Source organism: Phascolarctos cinereus, unplaced genomic scaffold (assembly GCF_003287225.1).
Source record: "Phascolarctos cinereus isolate Bilbo 61053 unplaced genomic scaffold, phaCin_HiC Scaffold_5;HRSCAF=322, whole genome shotgun sequence".
Taxonomy (NCBI): domain Eukaryota; kingdom Metazoa; phylum Chordata; class Mammalia; order Diprotodontia; family Phascolarctidae; genus Phascolarctos; species Phascolarctos cinereus.
Window position 1 is genome coordinate 215836401 of NW_027555958.1, and position 21801 is coordinate 215858201.

The window sequence follows — 21801 nt, forward strand, 5'->3', positions numbered from 1 at the left end:
AGGCACTAGGCACTGGGAATACAAAGACAACTAAGTCCTGCTCTCGAGGAGTTTACATTCTGCCAAGGGATCTGGAAGGGATCTAGGAGACCATTTTGTTTTACAGATGAGAAAACTGAGGCCAGGAAAGGGAAGTGACTTGCCCCAGGGTCATATTGGTACTAAGTGTCAGAACTGGGATCTGAACCTTCAAATACAACCAATCATAGCTTAGGCAATTATAAAACATAATCTTCAGGAAACCAAAGTTTTATTTTAAATATGTCCATGGCTTACTAATTGTGATAAAACTCCACTGGGGATCTTAACCTGAGGTCCATAAACTTAAAAAAAAAACCTATTTCAATATAATTGGTTACCTTTGTAATCCTGCATATTTATTTTATGCATTTAAAAACATTATTCTGAAAAAGGGGTCTATAGGCTTTACCAGACTGCCAAAGGGGTCTATGACCCCCAAAAAGTTTAAGAACCTTTGCCTTGGATTGTACTTTCTTCTGAACCTATGTGGCTCTGGACAGGAAGCCCCAAGAGTAAGCAGCCTTGGCATAATTCCACACAAGCAAAGTCATGCAAAAATATCTGATCACAGGTCAGGCTAATAAGTCCCCTAATTTATTTACTCCTCCTCTTCCTTCTAATCTCTATCTTATCTTCCTCTGACTTGGCACACCCTTCTGGAAGTTCCCCTTACCAAGCTCACCTTTGAGGGCTAGAAGGAGAGGCAAGGCTTTAAAGGTACATTTCCATCCTAGGAGCTAAAAGAAGAACTCAAAATACCAATTATGTTGTACCCAGGCGTCTGTCTTTTATGACCACACCATTCCCAGGCCCCTATAGGATACATCAATTATAGATCTTTGGTTACCTTATAAGTCATAGTTGGTGATAAAATACCCAAAGGAAAGGAAATTCATTGGAAAAGAAAGTGATGAAGATTATTATTATTGCTTACATTTATATTGAGCTTAAAGGTTTACAAAAAGTGTTCCCCCCAACAATCCTAAACAAAAGTGCTTACTTCCATTTAAAATTTAAATTTTATTCTGAGTAAAATTCACAAGTAGCTGACTTATCATTCACATACCCTGTGTTCAGGAAATACTGGGAAAGTAGATTACTAAAAGATAATGATGATGTCTGTTTATTCTCTCAACAGCCATATGCATTTAATGGCAGGTAGGGAGAAGTGTCAATCCCCACGCATTTGACAAATTAGATAGATTCCAGAATCAAAAGTTTAGGAACTGGTCTGGAGCAAAGATCTTCAATTTGGACCTTTAGAAGCAAAAAACCAAACAAAAAACACTCCCTAATACTCACTGTTTATTGAAAACAATAAGTAACAAAATTTCTCCAGCATAGTTATTAATAACAATTCTTAACAGCTATGTATCTTATCTATCTATCTATCTATCTATCTATCTATCTATCTATCTATATATACATACACACATATACACACTTTTTTTTATGTAGTGCTTTAAAGTTTGCAAAGTGCTCCACAAATATCCCATTTGATGGTCACAACAATCCTTAGGAGGTTGGTACTATTATTATTCCATTTTACAAGCAAGGAAACTGAGGCAAATAGAGGTTAAGCAACTTGCCCAGGGTCACACAATTAGTACTGTCTACAACAGGATTTTAAACCCAGATCTTCCTCCTGAGATTTGTGTCCATCAGTTTTATCAAGAGTCATGTCTCACTTGTACTCTGACACACAAGAGAGGTCCTGGAATGGGGACCTGAAAATCTGGCTTCCAGTTCTAGTTTTCCCAGGCAGCTTGGATCCATGCAAGCCAGGAGTATGAGTCACTTACTCTGCGCTCAAAGTACAATATAAAAAGGGACCTATGATCATTTGCAGCGAGAGGTCCAAGTTGACATTACTGTCCTGCCTGGGAAATACAGGTCACAACACTTTTAATTAGGTTCCTGAGAAGGAAGCCTCCGGCTACTTAGTGGCTTGTTATCACTTGGCTCAGGCCAGATTCACATGACAAAATAGATTACTTCAAAAGCAAAATGAAACAACTTTGTTACTCATTTGGAATCTGTCTTCCAGCTGGCAACCACAAATCCAATACCCACACTGTCTAACTGAGCAGCCATCAGTAAATGTCAGCCTATATACTAGAGTTTTGTTTGTTTGGTTTGTTATGTTTGGGTCTGTTTTTTTTTTAAAGAAAATATTGCAAGCATTTTTGCTACTGTGACAAACCCAGCGATCCAGCACTGTTACTGAAATTCAGCATAAATCGGAGCTTCTCTGAGGAAGAAAAAAAAATCCAGGAGACTAAGAATTTGGATTAACAAAAGGGCTTAGTTAACCTAAAAAGATGCAAACGAGGAAGACTTTTGGTCCTTCATCTCTTTTTTGAGACACGGCTGCTTCGTTATAGTACTGTTGTTGTCCAGTAATTTTTCAGTCACATCTGACTCTCTGTGACCCCTTCTGGGTTTTCTTGGCAAAGATACTGGAATGGTTTGCTATTTCCTTCTCCAGCTCATTTTACAAATGAGGAAACTGAGGCAACCAGGGCTAAGTGACTTGTCCAAGCTAAATTTAAACTCACAAAGATGAGTATTTCTGTCTCCAGGATTAGGACTCTATCCACTGTGCCTCATTATAATACTACTGATAGGGTATATTTGCAAAGTCTTTGGTGCGGTCTGAACTGGAAGAGTCCTTGGAAATCAGTCCAAGGGAAGCAGTGTGGAGCAGTGAAAGGAGCCATGGATTTGCAATCAGAGGACCCAAGTTTGAATCTTGGCTTGACCAACTATGTTCTTTTATAAGTCATTTCTAGGCCATAGTCTCCTCATCTGTAAAATCAGAGAGTTGTATACAAGACCTCTAAAATCCCTTCTAGCTTATGATAACAACAGCAGCAGCAGCAGCAGCAGCAGCAGCAATTTTTAACATTTATATAGCTCTTTAAGGGCAGGTAGGTGATGCAATAGATAGAGTACCGGGCCAGGAGTCAGGAAGACTGATCTTCTGAGTTCAACTCTGACCTCAGACACTGTTTGCCTCAGTTTCCTTATCTGTAAAATGAGCCAGAGAAGGAAATGGCAAACCACTCCAGGATCTTTGCCAAGAAAACCCTAAATGGAGTCACAAAGAGTCGGACATGACTGAAAAACGACTAAACAACAAAATAGCTCTTTAAGGTTTGTGAAATGCTTTGCAAATATTATCTCATTTGATCCTCACAATTATCCTTGAAAAATAAGTGCTATCATCATATCCATTTTACAGATGAAGAAACTGAGGCTAAGAATGTTAAATAACTTTCTGAGGGTCACATAGTTTTTTTAAAATAATATTAATCATTCATATTTGTATAGCATCTTAAGCTTTAAAAAGTGATTTCATCAAAACAGTCCTGAGAGAGAAGCATTACAAGTATTATTATTCCCATTTTTAGATAACAAAACAGGTTGGGAGAGGCTGAGGATCCTACATACCTGGGCTCACACAGTGTCTGAGAGAGGATTTGAACCTAGACCCATTGATGACAAATACAGAATTTTATCCACATCATCATGCCAGAAATGCAAATATTCCTGATGAAACCATAGTAAAATGGTAGCAAAAAAAGAAATAGCAACAATTAACCCTTCTACACTTAGCTCAAGATAAGGCAGCCTGAGGAAACCTTCCTAGGCCCTAGGCAGAAAGTAAATCAGATATGTAAAGAAAAAATAAAAGCAAGGATATAAGAAAGTCCTCAGTGTTTTCTACATTTTTTACTTTTCTTATCTTTCAGAAGAAGAAAACAAAAGCATGTCACATTGGACCTACTAGTAAAATACTAGTAAGTAAAGGGACCTGGGTTTATGTTTGAACTAGAACAGAGCTTTTATACCTTCTTCATAACATGGAACCCTGTGACAGTCTAATAAGCCTACGGACCCTTTCTTAGAGTTGTTTTTAAATGAATAAAATAAAATGCACAGGACTACAAAAGAAACCAATTATTTTTAAATAGTTATCAAAATATTCTTTCACACAAGTTTCACACAATATCGCTTCTAGCTCTACATCCTAGGATATTATGAATTTCCTCAATATTTTAAAACATCTCTGTATATACATATGGTCTTCCCCAAAATCAGTTTAAAAAATCAGTTTGCTTTCATCTGGAAAGGGAAGTTGGAAAAACTGGACAAATAGTGCAGTTCCTTTCTGCTGCCTTCACCTAAAACCCTTGCTTCTGTTTGGAATAAAATTGTGAATGGGTAAGTGGTGTTAATTTTTTCCCATGTTACTTTAACCTCTGCTAGCCTCTGACTTCCTAACACAATAGAAGGCTAGAGATGAGGCTGGAAGAGGGTTCATCATCCTGAAGTGGTAGTTTCGGAGACAAGAAAACAAATTCTGGATTGGGTGGTGTCCAAAATTGAGAGAAGCCCAAGTCCTGAGACACTTTCCCCCTTCAAACTTTCTCTTCTCCTGAGTGGTGTTGTTCCCAGCACCAGCTGAGACAAGAAAACCCACCTGCTGTACTACTTACTAACCATGTAGGCAAGCCTCCTGAGCAGACAGTTAACACGAACAAGGCAACTAGACAATGGCCTCTTGTTTCTTGACTGTGACAAAACTGAGGTCTGCAAGGATTTAAAAAAAAATTGGCTTCTGCTGTACTTCTGAAGTGGGTGTGTTTACAATTAGATACAAGTAATAAAAAAGACTGACTGTTCATAACTGAGTGGGAGAGTTTAGAGGCATGGTAAATTTATTGCTTGCCAGACAGAGTTCTCTAGGAGAATGTACTCAGAAGCACAGAAGGGTTTGATGTAACACAAGGTCATTTTCAGTAACCTTCAAGATTGCTTTTAGAGTTAATTAGACATAACATAAAACGGAGCTGTAAACAACAGATACATCTAGTCATCTGGTTGGAAGGAATCCAATCAAACTGAGAATTTTGCTTGAAGCCCATAAGAAAGCAGACATACAAGGAATAAGCAGTGCTTGTCCCTTTATTATATTATAATTATTATAATTTCATTATAATACCATTAGTAAAATGATGCTGAAACCTTTTCTGACATAAACATTGAACAATCCCACCAACCTATTTATAGGGAGGTCACGCACATTTTTTTCCCTAATTACCCACACACTCATGCTCAATTCCTACTATTACTTATATTTGCACGAGGCAAAGAAACGCAATGAAGAGTCCCTGCTCTGGAGTCAGAAAACCTAGGTTCAAATCCCCTTTATGCCATGTACCACCTCTGTGACCACGGGAAAGTTACAACTTCCCCGGGCCTCAATTTTCTCATCTTATGAGTAAGGTGAATTAGAGGCTTTTAAGGTCCCTTCCAGCTCTAATTCTGCGATGACATGACACATGGCCAAGGCTGAGGATATAGTTTCTACCCAATCCTTTATGTTTGTACAAGGCAACTCTCAATCCATATAGGTACTATGCCAATGACCTTGCCCTCACCAAGAGAACTGGTAATGATATTGGTACTTGGGGATACCAAGAAAAGCAAAAGCCTGTCCCTGCCCCCCAAGGAGTTCACTTCTCTACTGGGGGAGACAACCTACAGAGCAAACATCATCAGAGGGACGGCTCTAGAATTAAAGACTCAAAAAGGCTTCCTTGTAGAAGGTTGGAGTTTAGGTGTGCCTTAAAGGACGCCAGGGAAGCCAGGAGGCAGAGATGAAGAGAGGGGAAAGAGCAATCCAGGGATCAGAGACTGCTGGTGAAAATGCCCAGAGTCAGGAGAGGGAGTGTCTTATTCTAGGAATAGCAAGGAGACCAGTGTTACTTAATCAGAGAGTATGTATAATTCCAAATACAAATACACTAAATCTTACACTAAAGGCTTACTCCAGCGGTTCAAAGGTGATAGGAAAACAAGCAAGAGCGTGATGAAGCCAATTTGAACCGGCCTGCAAGAACCAATCTTTAAATTTTCAGTGTGAGCATTCAGACTTTGGAAATCGGCAAACACTACCCATCAGGGCTTAAGTTATTATTTTGTTGATTGTCTAGACAAAAGAAAGTGATATGGAAAATGTTAATAAAGTGGATTAAACTTAAAAGTGGATTGAGAGAGTGTTTTAAGTTTGTTGTTGTCTCTACAGTAATAATGATAGCTAGCTAGTATTTATATAGTACTTTAAGGTTTACAAATTACTTTATATAAAATCTCTTTTGACACTCCTCTACAAGAACCATGTGAGGTAGGTGTTATTGTTATAATACCAATTTTACCAATGAGAGAACTGAGGCTGAGAGAAATTAAACCCCTTCCCCAGGGTTACACAGCTAGTAAGTATCTGGGGCAGGATTGGAGCTCAGGTCTTCCTGAATCCAAGTCCAGGATTTTTTGCTGTTGTTCAGTCATTTCCAACTCTTTATGACCCCATTTTGTGTTTTCCTTGCAGGGATACTGCAATAGTTTGTCATTTCCATTTACAGATGAGGAAACTGAGGCAAACAAGGTTAAGTGACTTACTCGGGGACATCAATTCGCTAGTAAGTCTCTAAGGCCAGATTTGAACTTAGGTTCTCCTGACTCTAGGCCTATCATTCTATACACTGTGCCACTTAGCTGCTTGGGACTTGAAGGAAGCCAAAGAGGCCAGAAGGCAGAGATGAGGAGGGAGAGCATTCTAGGCATGAAGGACAACCAGAGAAAATGCTAACAGTGGGAGAAGGGAGTCTCGTTCTAGGAACAGCTAGGAGGCTAGGCTAGTGTCATTGGATTATACAGTACCTGGGGGATATGGGGTATTAAATAACATTCTGATAATTGTGTTTCAATATAATGGGTTCCCTTTATGTTTTATGCATTTTTTAAGGCATTATTCTGGGAGAGAGTCCATAGGCTCATCAGACTTCCAAAGAGGTCCATGACACAAAAACGGTTAAGAATGCTTATCCTAGATGTAGGTACAAACACCCTCCTTGCGACTTATTTTCTTAGAGCTGCCCAGAGCTCCAAGAAATTAAATCATAGCATTTCCTGTTGTCTCTCTCCTCTAAGAACGGACGTTTACAGCCTCTCAATCAATCATCCAATAAGCATTTATCAAATGATATTACTAGGTCCCAGTCAGTCAATAAGCATTTATTAAATATCTATTATATGTCAGACACTGTACCTAGCACTAGGGAGACAAAAAGAGCAAAAATATCCCCTGCCTCAAAAAAGTGCATTCCAATGGAGAAGGCAACATATATCAAAATACATATACACATGACACATGTAAAGCAGATAGAAGGTAACAATTACATTCTAATAAGGAAGACACATGTACCAAATAGGTATAACAAGATCCATGTAAAGTAGATGGAAGGGAATAACCTTTGAGGGGATGGCATGCCTCAGGATTACTATTTTCAGGAGTAGGGCCAGAGGCTATCTCTCCTCTCTCATTTCGTAATAGCTAGCATTTACTTTATATAGCACTTTAAGGTCTGCAAAGTGTTTTATAATCATTATCTCATTTATCTTCACAACAACACTGGTGTGTAGGTGCTATTAATTATTATTCCAATTTTTATAGTTAAGGAAACTGCCTCAGTTTCTTCAACTGTAAAATGAGGATAATAATAGCACCTACCTCCTACGGCAGTTATAAGGATCAAATAAGATAATAATTGTTACATTGTAATGCTTGTTCCCTTTCCCCAAATTCCCAATGGGGTAGGATCCTGCGAGAATCAGAACACAGGGTATTAGGGTAGAAAAGTAGAGAGCTAACAGATATCTTTCTTCCCTTGCAGACAGACAGACAGACAGACACACACACACACACACACACACACACACACACACACACACACACACACATTAAAATCCCGTGTTTCCTTCCAGCCTCAGCTCAAGCAGCTGCTTCTATGTGAAGGGTTTCCCAATCCACCAAGGTCCTAGTGCCCTCCTTCCCTAAATTGCCTTTTAATTACTTCAAATACATTCTGTTTATACTTATTTTTATACACGTTGTCTTCCCCAATAAAATGTAAGTTCCTTGAGGACGGAGGCTGTTTCATTTCCATGTTTGTACCCTCACTGCCTAGCACAATGTCATGTATGTAGTAGGCACTTAATAAAAGCTTATCAATTATAAGCAATGAACAAAGGCAGAGTCTGTGACTGCCTGTCTCTTCCCCTTATACATACAACCCTCTAACAGCAAGGTTTGTGACTTCCTTCCCTCTACAGGAGTGTCATCAGTGTTCATTTTAATCTTATTTCAACTATATAAAAAAGGGTTTTGGGGGGGCAGAGAGCATTGAGGAGAGGAGAAAAAGAGTTGGGCTGAATTCTTACATCCCTCTCTTTTCACTAAGAAAGAAGCAATGAGCAAATACAATCCTACATCTGCCTCCCCCCTGCTTCAAGAGCCCTCAGTCTGGGCACCTTCCCCTTCAGCAATTCTAAAACTGCTTGACAAGAAGGCGGAAGACCAGCATGATCCCTCACAAGATGCAAACACCTGCAGACAGACAGACAGAAAGCAACTGGGCAAAAAGAATGAAAAAAATAGAGAGTGCATAAGTCTCAGGGAGACAAGAGTAATTGTCTTGACAATGCCTTCAGGGAAGGCTTCTTATAACTACACGCCAGAAAGTAAAATTGGGCACACAGCAAGACAGGTACATTCCTTTCTCCATCTTGCTCAAGTTGTCATGTAAAAATATTTTAATGAAAAAACTCCTTTTCATTTTCAGAACCAAAAAGCTCTATTGATGGAGGCAGCCTAATCTAGTACAAAGAGTGCTGAAAGTAGAGGCCTAGCATCAGGATTAGAATCCCACTGTTCTGTACTTACTCTGCAACCCTGGGTAAAGTCACCTCATATACTTGGACCTCAGTTTCCTCATACATAAAATGAGAAGCTTGAACCAGATGAAACCGTCAGGGCCCTTCCATATTGAGGGATAGTGATTCTAATTAATATTTCCTTTATAATACAGCTCTAGTTTTTTTTGGGGGGGTTGGATTTTTTTTTGGCTAGGCAGTGGGGTTAAGTGACTCGCCCAGGGTCACACAAATAGTAAGGGTTATGTGTCTGAAGCTGGATTTGAGCTCAGGTCCTCCTGAATCCAGGGCTGGTGCTCTATCCACTGCACCACCTAGCAAGCAATCCAGCTCTAGTTTTTTTTAAATGGTTATTTTTGAAAACTCCCCGGAATATTTAGCCAAATTCCAGGGCTCCCAAGTCAAGAAGAAAATAGTGCAAGCAGCCATAAAAAAACAATTCAAATATCATGGAGCCACAGTCAAGATTGCAAAGGATTTAGTAGCATCTGCATTAAAAGACTAGAAGACTTGGAATATGATATTCTGGAAAGCAAAAAAGCTTGGATTAAAACCAAAATTCACCTACCCAGCAAAACTTGGGGGGGGGGGAATGGCCATTTAATGAAAAAGAATGGACTTTCAAGCATCACTAATTAAAAGCCCAGACCTAAACAAAAAAATTAGATCTTCAAATACAAGACACAAGAAAGGCATAAAAAGGTAAACAGAAAAGAGAAAATAAGAGGTTCAATAAGGTTAAACTGTTTACATTCCAGCATGGGAAGGTGATACTTGTAACTCTTAAGAACATTACCATTATTAGGGCAATTAGAATGAGTATACATAGACAGAGGGTGCAGGTGTGACTTGATTACATTGGGATGATATCCAAAAAAACAAAATTAAGGAGTGAGAAGGAAGATTGCACTGGGAGAAAAGGGAAGGGAAAGATAGAATGGGTAAATCATCTCACGTAAATGAGGCTCCAAAGAGCTATTACAATGCAGCAAAAGATTGGGGGTGGGAGGCAGGCAACACTTGAACTTTATTTTCGTAAGAATTGGCTCAAAGAGGGAATAACATATACACTCATTTGGAAATAGAACTCTATCTTGCCCTATAGGGAAGGATAAAACTGAGGGGGGGGCAGAGACTTATAGAAGGGACGGAGGAATGGGGAAGGTGGTCGTCAGAAGTAAGACACTTATGAAGAGGGACAAGGTGAAAGGTGAGAGAGACAGATACACAGAGGAAAAATGAATGGAGAGAAATACACAGTTAATTATCATAACTATAAATGTGAATGGGGATGAACTCACCCATAAAATGGAAGCAGATAACAGAATGGATTAAAAACCAGTATCCTACAATATGCTTTTTTTACAAGGATCATATTTGGAACACAGAAACACAGACAGAGTAAAGGTAAGGGATTGGAGCAGAATATATTTGCTTCAACTGAAGTAAAAAAAAAAAAGCAAGGGTGGCAATCATGATCTCAGAAAAATCAAAAGCAAAAATAGATCTAATTAAAAGAGATAAGGTACCATAGACAATGAAGTAATATCAACAATAAACATATATGCATCAAATGGTATAGCATCTGAATTTTTAAAGGAGAAGTTAAATGAGTTTTAGGAAGAAACAGTAAAACTATACTAGTGGGGGGCCCCAACTTAGATAAATGTAATTAAAAATAAACAAGAAAGAAGTTAAGCAGTTGAACAGAATTTTAGAAAAGTTAGATATGATAGAACTCTGGAGAAAACTGAATGGGAATAGAAAGAAATATAACTTTTTCTCAGAAGTACATGGCACCTACACAAAACTAATCAAATATTAGGATATAAAAATCACAACCAAATACAGAAAAAAATAAATATTAAATCCATCCTTTTCAGATCATAATGCAATAAAAAACTACATTCAATAAAGGGCAGTAGAAAGGAAGATTAAAAATTAATTGGAAACTAAATAATCTAATCCTAAAAAATAAGTGGGTCAAAGAACAAATCATAGAAACAATCAATAATTTCATTAAAGAGAATGACAACAATGAGAGAACATACCAAAATTTATGAGATGCAACCAAAACCATACTTGGGGGGAGAAATTGTATCTGTAAATGCTTACATCAATAAAACAGAGAAAGAGCAGAATAATCAATTGGGCATACAACTAAAAAAAAACTAGAAAAAGAACAAATTAAAAATTCCCAACTAAACACCAAATTGGAAATCCTGAAAACCAAAAGAGAGATTAATAAAAACCATTGCACTAATAAATAAAATTAGAAGCTGATTTTATAAAAAAAAAACCAATATAAACATTGGTTGATTTGATTAAAAAAAGGAAAAAAGAAAACCAAATTACCAGTACCAAAAAGGAAAGAAGGTGAATTCACCCCCAAGAAGAGTAAATTAAAGCAATTATTAGGAGCCATTTTGCCCAGTTATATGCCAATAAATCTGACAATCTAACAAAATATAAAAATATTTACAAAAATATAAATTGCCCAGATTAACAGGAGGAAATAGAACACTTTTTAGGAAAAGTGTTCTATTTTAGGAAAAGAAATTGAATAAGCTATGAATAAACTCCCGAAGAAAAAATCCCCAGAGCTAGATGGATTCTATCAAAGCAAATTCTACCAAACATTTAAAGAACAATTATTATATAAACTATTTGGAAAAATAGGCAAAGAAAGAGCGCTACCAAAGTCCTTTTATGACAAAAATATGGTACTGATACCTAAACCAGAAAGAGCCAAAACACAGGAAGAAAACCATAAACCAATTTCTCTAGTGAATATTGATGCAAAAATTTAAGTAAAATACTAGCAAAGAGATTACAGCAATATTTCACAAGGATCATACACTATGACCAGAAGGGATTTATACCAGGAATGCAGCGCTGGTTCAATATTAGGAAAACTAGCCACATAAGTAATCATATCAATAACAAAACCAACAAAAATCATAGATTATCTCAATAGATGAATAAAAAACTTTTGACAAAACACAACATCCATTCCTATTAAAAACATTAGAGAACATAGGATTAAATGGAGCTTACCTAAAAATCTATCTAAAACCATCAGTAAACATTACCTGTAATGGAGATAAGCTAGAAGCCTACACAATAAGATCAGGAGTAAAGCAAGGATGCCCATTACTATCACTAGTATTCAATACTGTACTAGAAATGCTAGCTATAGCAATAAAAGAAAAAGAAATGGAAGGTATAAGTAAAAGCAATGAGGAAACAAAACTATCACTCTATGCAGATAATATGATGGTATATTTGGAGAATCCTAGAAAATCAACTGGAAAAAAAAACCTAGTTAAAATAATTAACAACTTTAGCAAAGTTGCAGATTATAAAATAAATCTACATAAATCATCCCATTTCTATATAGTACCAACAAAGTCCAGCAGGAAGATATAGAAAGAAAAATTCTATTTAAAATAACTATGCACCATATAATATACTTAGGAGTCTACCTGCCAAGACAAACCCAGGAACCATATGAATACAATTATAAAATACTTTTCACACAAATAAAGTCAGATCTAAACAACTGGAAAAATATTAAATGCTCATGAGTAGGCTAAGCCAATACAATAGAAATGAGAATTCTACCTAAATTAATTTATTTATTCAATGCCCTACCAAACTATCAAAAAAAAATTTATAGAACTAGAAAAAATAATAACAAAATTCATCTGGAAAAAACAAATGATCAAGAATATTAAGGGAATCAATGAAAAAAAAAATGTGAAGGAAGGTGCCCTAACTATACAATATCTCAAACTGTATAAAAAAGCAGGAATCATCAACAGAGTAATGACTCAGTGGAACAGATTAGGTACACAATACGTAGTAGTAAATGACCATAGTAATCTAGTGTTTGATCAAAGCAAAGATCTAAGCTTTCGGGACAAGAACTCTCTATTTAACAAAAAGTGTTAGGAAAACTATAAAACAGTATGGCAGGAACTAAGTATAGGCCAATATCTCACACTATATACCAAGATAAGGTCAAAATGGCTATATGACCTAAAGAGTGATACCATAAGCAAATTAGGGGAGTATGGAATAATTTACCTCTCAGATCTGTGGATAAAGGAAGTATTTAGGACCAAGCAAAAGTTAAAAAGCATTACAAAATGTAAAATGGATAATTTTGATTATGTTAAATTTAAAAGATTTTGAACAAACAAAACCAATGCAACCAAGATAGAACAAAAGCAGAAAACTAGGAGGAAAATTTTTACAGCAAGTATTTCTGATAAAGACCTCATTTCTCAAATATATAGAGAACTGAGTCAAATTTATAAGAACACAAGTCATTCCCCAATTGATAAATGGTCAAAGGATATGAGCAGGCAGTTTTCAGATGAAGAAATTAAAGTTATCTATAGTCATCTGAAAAAAAATGCTCTAAATCGCTAATGATTAGAGAAATGCAAATTAAAACTACCACCTCATACCTACAAATATAATAGCTAATATGACAGAAAAGGAAAATAATAAATGTTGAAGGGAATGTGGGAAAACTGGGACACTAAGGCACTGTTGGTGAAGCTGTGAACTGTTCCAATCAATTCACAGAGCAATTTGGAACTATGCCCAAAGGACTATAAAATTGTGCATACCTTTTCACCTAGCAATACCACTACTAGGTCTACATCCCAAAGAGATCTTAAAAAGGAGGAGAGGGGAAGGATCTATTTATACAAAAGCATAATATGGTAGCTAAAAATTGGAAATTGAAGGGATGCCCATCAATTGGGGAATGGCTGAACTAGTTGTGGCACAGGATTGTAAGGGATTGCGCTATAAGAATTGATAAGAAGGATGATTCCAGAAAAACCTGGAAAGACTTACATAATTAATGAAGAGCGAAGTGAGTAGAACCAGAAGAACACTGTACACAGTTAACAGCAATATTGTATGCTGAAAAACTGTGAATGACTTAGCTGTTTTCAGCAATATAATGATCCAAGATAATACCAAAGGACTCATGATAGAAAATGCTATCCACCTCCAGAGAAAGAGCTGATGGTGTCAATACAAATTGAAGCATACTATTTTTCATTCTTTCTTTTTTTAAATCTTTTTAATTTTTAAAAAATTTATTTATTTTTAGTTTTCAACAATCACTTCCATAAGCTTTTAAGTTTTACATTTTCTCCCCCTCCCTTCCTTCCTCCCTCTCCAAGATAGCGCACAATCTGATACAGGCTCTACATATATATTCTTATTAAACATAGTTTCACGTTAGTCATGTTGTAAAGAAGAATTAGAACCAATAGGAGGAACCATGAGAAAGGAGACACAAAACAAAACCGAAGGAAAAAAAAAAGAACAATTAGTATGCTTCAATCTGCATTCAGACTCCATAGTTCATTCTCTGAATATGGATCTCATTTTCCATCATGAGACTTTTGGAGATGCCTTAGATCCTTGCATTGCTAAGAAGAGATAAGTCTGTCAAAGTTAGTCACTGCACAACATGGTTGTTACTGTGTACAATATTCTCCTAGTTCTGCTCACTTCACTTAGTATCAGTCCATACAAGTCTTTCCAGGTTTTTCTGAAGTCTGCCTGCTCATCATTTCTTATAGCACAATACTATTCCACTACATTCAGATACCACAACTTGTTCAGCCATTCCCCAATTGATGGGCATCCCTTGAATTTCCAATTCTTTGCCACTACAGAAAGAGCTACTATAAAAATTTTTGTACATGTGGCTGCTTTTTTTTTTCCCAATTTTTATGATCTCTTTGGCATATAGCCCTAGAAGTGCTATTGCTGGGTCAATTTTTATAGCCCTTTGGGCATAGTTCCAAACTGCTCCAAAATGGTTGGATCCTGTGTTGGAACCCTGCTTAGTTTCTGAGATCAGACGAGATCAGACACATTCAGGGTGCTATGGTTGTAGACCCACTCTTTCTTTCTGAGTTTGAGTTTTCTTCCAGAAAATGATTCATATGGAAATATGTTTTACATGACTGTACATGTATAATCTATATCAGATTGCCAGCCATCTCAGGGAGGGCTGTGGGGAGAGAGAAAGGGATAGAATTTGAAATTCAAAACATTTTTTAAATATTAAAAATTGTTTTTAGATACAATTGGAAAAAAAATTTTTTTAATTTAAATATTTTAAATGGTTATTCTTTTTTTTTTGGGGGGGGGAGCTGTTACAGCAATTGAAGGCCCAGAAATGGATATGGTTTTATCAGTGGAAATACAATTAAAGAAGATACCTTATCATCTGCGTTGCTGGTGTACCCTAATGGACACTGGCCTTTCCCATTTGACTTGTAGCTGAAACCTACTATATGTGTTATCTCCACCTATTAAAAAGTGAGCTCCTTGAGACCAGAGACTGTCTTGCTGTTCTGTTTTTATCTCTAGCACTTAGTACAGTATTTTGCACATAGTGAGTGCTTAAAATATGATTTTTTAAAATTCAATCTATCAAGGCAGCTAGGCAGTGTGGTGGATAGAGCACAGGCCCAGGAGTCAGGAGGACCTGAGTTCAAATCTAGTCTCATATCACACACCTGACACTTATTAGCTGTGTGACCCTGGGCAAGTCACTTAACCCAACTGCCTCACCAAAAAATAAAAAACAAAAATAAAATAAAATACAATAAAATTCAATCTATTACCTTTATATCCAAATATGTCCCTCTCTTTCCCCTCCACAGAAAGCTTCTCGTTACAAAGAACTTTTTTTAAAAAATGGAGGACACAGTTCAGCAAAACTCACCAATATACCAACGAGGTCTAATAGTATATGCACTAATATTCCATACTCACAATTCTCTACTTCTGCACAGGGAGGGAGGTACATACTACTTCTAAATTTCAAAGATCGAGAATGATCTTTTCTTGAGGCCAAGGATGGTTTCATTTTTTATTCCCTATCCCCAGAATTTCCCACAGTTCTTTGCAACATAGGATTGACCTTAAAATGTTTAATGAATTGAGTTCACTTCCACATCTAAACGTTCTTTTGACTCAAAAACTGTCATTCTTTTTCTTCCCAATACGATTCTAATAGTTTAAGATTTCAGCCTTTTACCTCCAATTACAAAAGTTACTACTGTGTTTCTCCCTTAGATTCTATAATTTCAGCCATTAGTTTTATGGCATTACTTTTCATTTATATATTAAATGACAACCAGTTTTAAGGTTTAGCTTATTTTTAAGACAAAAGGGATCAATGTCAACGTCTGCATTGCTTCCTAGCTATATTCATATTCCAGGCAAGTGCGGTAATCAAACTAATAATACATTTCATGTACATTAACTCACTCTGTCTTCACAACACTCCTGTGAGATAGTCTTACCTAGATATGCTCATTGTTAATTGCTGGATAAAAAAATTTGTCTCTAAGAAGTCAAGTGAATGCTCTCTGCACAGAAATATGTAAACTGTTACCTCATTATCACCAGGTTAGTTATTATGAAAAATGAAAATTGTCTAATTATAATGGTCAAGTTTGGCCCCAAGAAGAGCTAAGGGTTGCAAAAACAGGGGCTGTGGATGTTAAATATTGCCTCTATATGTGCTATAGATAGATAGATAGATAGATAGATAGATAGATAGATATAGATAGATATACATACACACACAAATATATATACACACACACATATATATAATATGCATATTGTATGGCTTTGTTGAGTGGTTTTGCTAGGTAATTTTTTTTCTCTCTTTTTCATTCTTTTTTAACAAGGGGTGGCTGGCTCACTTGCTGGACAGAGTAGGAGAGAAATATATTTGGAAATTAATGAAGGCGATGTAAAAGCAAAATATGTCATTAAAAAACTGGTCTTTAATCAACTTTAAAGTCAGGTTCAGAAACATAAAAGATCACTCCTTTTTCCTCCAGCTGTTGAAATGTAAGCCATATGAAATTCAAATAATCTTAGGGATCTGAGAATGTAAATCAAAGAGCGCTATCCTAGAGATCACCTAATCTAGCTAGCTCCCATTTTACATATGAGTAAACCGAGCCATAGAGACATTAAGTGACTCCCCAAAGTTATACATGTAACAGAGCCTGGATTAAAACCCAGGTTCTCTGAACCCAAATCTCTCCTGCCTTTCATGGCTAAACTCCTTTTAAAAAAAAAAAGGCCATCTACAATAGGTGTTTCACTTTCTTCTCACACTCTTCTTGTCTCTCCATAATCTGGATTCTGAATTTACCCTTCAAATGAACTGCTTTCTCCAAAGTTACCAATGATCTCTTTATAGCCAAACCTAACATTCTTTTCTCAATCCTCATCTTCCTTGCCCTCTGACAGCTTTTTACATTGTGTCAATATACTCTTCTCTCCAGGTTTTCATGACAGAGCTCTATTGATTCCCCACTACCTGTGGGTCCATTCCTCCTCAGACTCCTTTGCTAGAACTTTATTTGGTTCATGCCCACTACTTGTGAGTGTCCTCCCAAGGTTCTGTACTGGGACCTTTTCACCTGGTGATCTCATCATCCACTCTTGTCCACTGTCCATTTCCTTGTCAAATTGATCTTCCTAAAAAACAGGTCTGACCATGTTACTTCCATATGCAGCATAACTCCACTGGCTCTCTATCACTACCATAATCAAAGATAAAATCTGGTTTTCCCTGAAAGCCCTTTATAGCCAGCTGTCTTCTTACTTTTCAGTCTTTTCACTTTGTTGTAGCCCATGTTCTTTACAATCCCATGACAATACCCTCTTTGCTTTATACAAGACACAACATTTCACAACTGACCATTTTTACTATCTCTAGTAAGCTTTTCCTGATCCCCCTTAATGCTAGCGTCTCCCCTATGCGATTATTTCTGATTTGCCTTATGTATAAATATAATATATATACACATAATATAAACATATATATGTGTGTGTGTGTGTATATATATATATATATATATATATATATATATATATATATATTATACATACATGATTTATATATGGCTGGGTAATCCATACACCCATACATATAAAACAAAAGGGACTCGGGGGGGAGGGGGGTGTTTGTTTTGGAAGGGGTTTTTTTGTCGTTTTTTTTGTGTCTCTAGCACTTAAAACAGCACCTAAAATATAGCCAGGATTTAATAAATGCTAATTGATTGAAATCAATAAAACTGATCCTCCTTCAAAGAAAGAACTGACATTTTCTGAATGCAGACCAAAACATCCTATTTTTCACTTTCTTTTTTGATTCGAATATTCTCGTACAAAATGACTAATATGGAAATGTTTTACATGATTGCACATGTATGACCTATATCAGATTGCTTACTATTTCAGGGAAGGGGGACAGGAGGAAAAGAAGGAGGGAGAAAATTTGGATCTCAAAACTTTTTTTACAATGTTTAAAAACTGTTTTAACACTTAATTGGGGAAAAAATTAAATATTACATAAAAAAATAAATAAAATTGATCAATATATGAAAAAACTGGTATTAGGGGCAGCTAGGTGGCGCAGCGGATAGAGCACTTGCTCAAAGTCAGGAGGACCTGAGTTCAAATCCGGCCTCAGACACAGGCTACTGGCTAGCTGTGTGACCCTGGGCAAGTCACTTAACCCTGATTGCCTCACCCAAAAAAAAACGGCATTATATTGTAATGCCCCACATCTAGGGACCCCCCCCATTTCTGCAAAGGAATAGGTACAGATATCTTCATATATCTCTTCTTTGAAGTCAAGCTTGTTCTTTATAATTCTGCAAATTCATTTTCAAATGTTTCATGGTTGTTCATCTTTTCATTTACATTGTTGAAATAATGTTTATGTAGTTTTACTGACTATGCTTACTTTACTCTGTATCAGTTCATGTAAGTCCTTCCATGTTTCTCTGTATTCATCATGTTCATTTTTTCTTCAGCTCATTAATATTCCATTGCATTCATGAACCACAATTTATCTGCCCATTCTCCAATTGATTTATTTCCAGTTCTTTGCTACCACGAAATGCAGCATAAATATTTTGATGTACATGGAAACTTTCTTTTCGGACATGACCTCCTTGGGGAATAAGCCCAGAAGTTGAATACCTAGGGGAAGGAATGTAACCATTTTTGCCACTTTACTCACACAATTCCAAACTGCCTTTCAGAACGGTTGGATTAATTCACAGTTCCACCAAAAACACCTTAGTGTGCCTATATAGCCCCTCTGTCATTGACTATACCCCTCTTTTCTTTTCCTTGCCATTTGGCTTGTGTAAAGTTAAACCTCAGAGTTATTCTGATTTGCATCTCTTCATTATTAGTGATTTACAGGAAGCATCTAGCAAACTACAGCCCAAAATCCTGCAGCTTGTTTTTGTACAGCTGATAAGCTAAGAAGGGTTTTTACATTTTTAAATAAGATGGTATTGTATTTGAAATACTATAACATGATGTTTTAAAATTTTATTTTAAAATTTAGTATTTAAAATGTTAAAAATATGTAGTATTTAAAATTATTTTAAAATGTTAAAAATATTTTTAAAATATTTAAAAGTATTTAAAAATGTAAAAACTGTTCTTAGCTCAAGGGTTACAAAAAAACAGGCAGTAGGCCCAATTTGGCCCTCCCATCATATTTGCCGAATCCTAATTTAGAGTATTCTTTCCTAAAGTTGTTATTTTTTCAATTCTTTTTTTAACTATTGTTGGTTCATATCCTTTGACAATTTATCAATTGGAGAATAGTTTTTGGCCATATTTATTTCTGCTTGATGCCTTTACATCTTGTATACAAACCTTCATATGAGAAATATGATAGAAAAAAAATTTCCTTTTCAATCACTTCCATTCTTATCAGAGACCAGTAATTATTTTTGCCTTTATAAAAGCTTATCTATTTCCTGACAAGAACTATCAATACCTTGAAAGAGAAAACAAAATAAAAAGTATTTCTTCATGGTTTTTGTCTGCTTATTCATTTAATCCTATTTAGTTGAATGCTAAAGGCTTTATGCCTTATGTAAGAATGTATTCATTATTTTAAATAAAAATATTTTTATAGAATTGAGATATTAGTAGTGTGCTTCTTCAGAACAGAGTTTAACTAAGCAGACATATGACGACTGATGGAGAGGGTCACTAAAAAAGACAGTCAGATGAATATTTTGTGAAGTAGCCAAAATTTTTCAAGTGAACAAATTTATTTATTTAAAAATACTCATAACGCTACAGTAAAGGATAAATGTGTCACAGATATCCCTGAAACACAACTGCAGATCTGTTCTCATTAAATCAACAGTATTTAACAAGGTTTGGAAGTACACACTGTCCCAGGATGAGGAAACGAATGTCAGGCAGGTAAAAAAGAATGGATCTTAAAAAGACAACCTGCATTAAAAAGAACAAGGTGATTTCAAAAAAGAATGTGGGCTGGTAAGTATTTTGCAGTTCTTTGGAGATGATTCAACTATTCAAAAATAACAGATAGTTTCATTATTTTTTTACTCCACACCAAGCAATGATGATGATGGTGATAACTGCTAAGCATTTATATAGCATTTTAAAGTTTGCGAAGCCCTTTATATACATTATCTCATCTGAAACTCATAAAAACCCCAGAAGATAGGTTCAAATTATCCTCCTTTTACTACTAAGGAAACTGAGATTAAGAGACTTATAAGGCATCATCCAGCTGATAAATGTCTAAGGCAGGATCAGAACCCAGGTCTCTTTAACATTCCATTAGACCTCTTACTATATATCAGGTACTGTGCTAAGTACTCAGGATACAAATATTTCTTAGAACCATGAGATTCAAGAAAAGTATATATTCCAGCAATAATGTCTTACTCAATTCAATCTGTCGGGTCACAAAGGATAGTGAACAATAATCAGTATCTTTGGCTTACCATTTCGAGACACATCCAGCTCTACCAACTGCATGAAGTTAGCAATTTCTGGAGGGAGCCGCTGAATTTCATTGTCACTAAGGCCAAGTTTCCGTAACTTTACTAGCTGAAAAAATTGCTGAAAGACAAAAGAGTGTTACGTGAGTTTCATATATATCCATAATCCAAACTTTCTGAACAAGTGAAAGTTTAAGGCATTGCTCACTCAGTCAACAAGCACTTATTTTTATTAATGGCATGAAATAATGCTAACTGGGGCCATTTAATTAACCACAGGAACAAAAACAAAATATTTTTTACAAACAGAGAGGGAGATTTTATGAGGACAGCAGTTGACATGGATCAAAATCATACATTCAACATGTCTGCAAATGTATGAATCACAAGCCCACTGTATTTAGGATGCTAATTTTTAATAATCAAATACATCTTCTAAAATTATTTCAAAAGGGGCTTCAATAATAATGCAAAATAATATATAAAATAAAATATAGATAATATAAAATAATATAACTTTTTTTAAAAATCTATGTTAAATCTTTCATTTTTCTATCATCTTCACTTCCAAATATATCCTTTCCATAGCTTAACAAATATTTAAAAAAGAGAAAAAGAAAAATCAGTTCAACAAAACTAATCAGTATATCAACTGGTGTGATAGAATATTCAATAGTCCACACTCATAGATTCCCTCACCTCTGCAAAAGAGAGAGGGAAGGGCATTTCTCCACAGGTCACCAGGCTCAAGTTCAGTCATTATAATTATACAGTTCAGTTAGGAGCTTTTTTGGCCTTTCCATTTCCACTGCTGTACTCATTGTGTATATTATTTTCCTTTGTGAACATATATTGTTTTCCTTCTTCTGCTTACATCACTCTGCATCAGCTCATATCATTCAGAACATGTTTCAAAAGTAAAATAAATGCAATGAATGAGAGATGAAGGTAATGCAAGAGAGCTATCTATGATTAATAGTGTCCAATAAAGTGATTGATACTTTTGGCATCTGTAATGGATTGACTATTTGAAGCTATCAAAAAAACATTGAAATTCCTTTATGCTGATTGTACTAAAGTATTAGCTGACACAAAAGCCTTTCAAACAAGCCCACCCATTTGAACGACCAGGCCT

General features: G+C 35.9%; 1 protein-coding gene across 1 annotated transcript in view; it reads right to left on the bottom strand.

The window, feature by feature from the left end:
* Positions 1 to 21801, bottom strand: part of LRRC1 (leucine rich repeat containing 1) — a 185376-nt gene that overhangs the window by 98819 nt on the left and 64756 nt on the right. The window contains exon 2 of the mRNA XM_020993951.2: positions 20670 to 20787. Coding sequence (XP_020849610.1) covers positions 20670 to 20787 — 118 coding nt within the window. The remainder of the gene's footprint in view (positions 1 to 20669; positions 20788 to 21801) is intronic.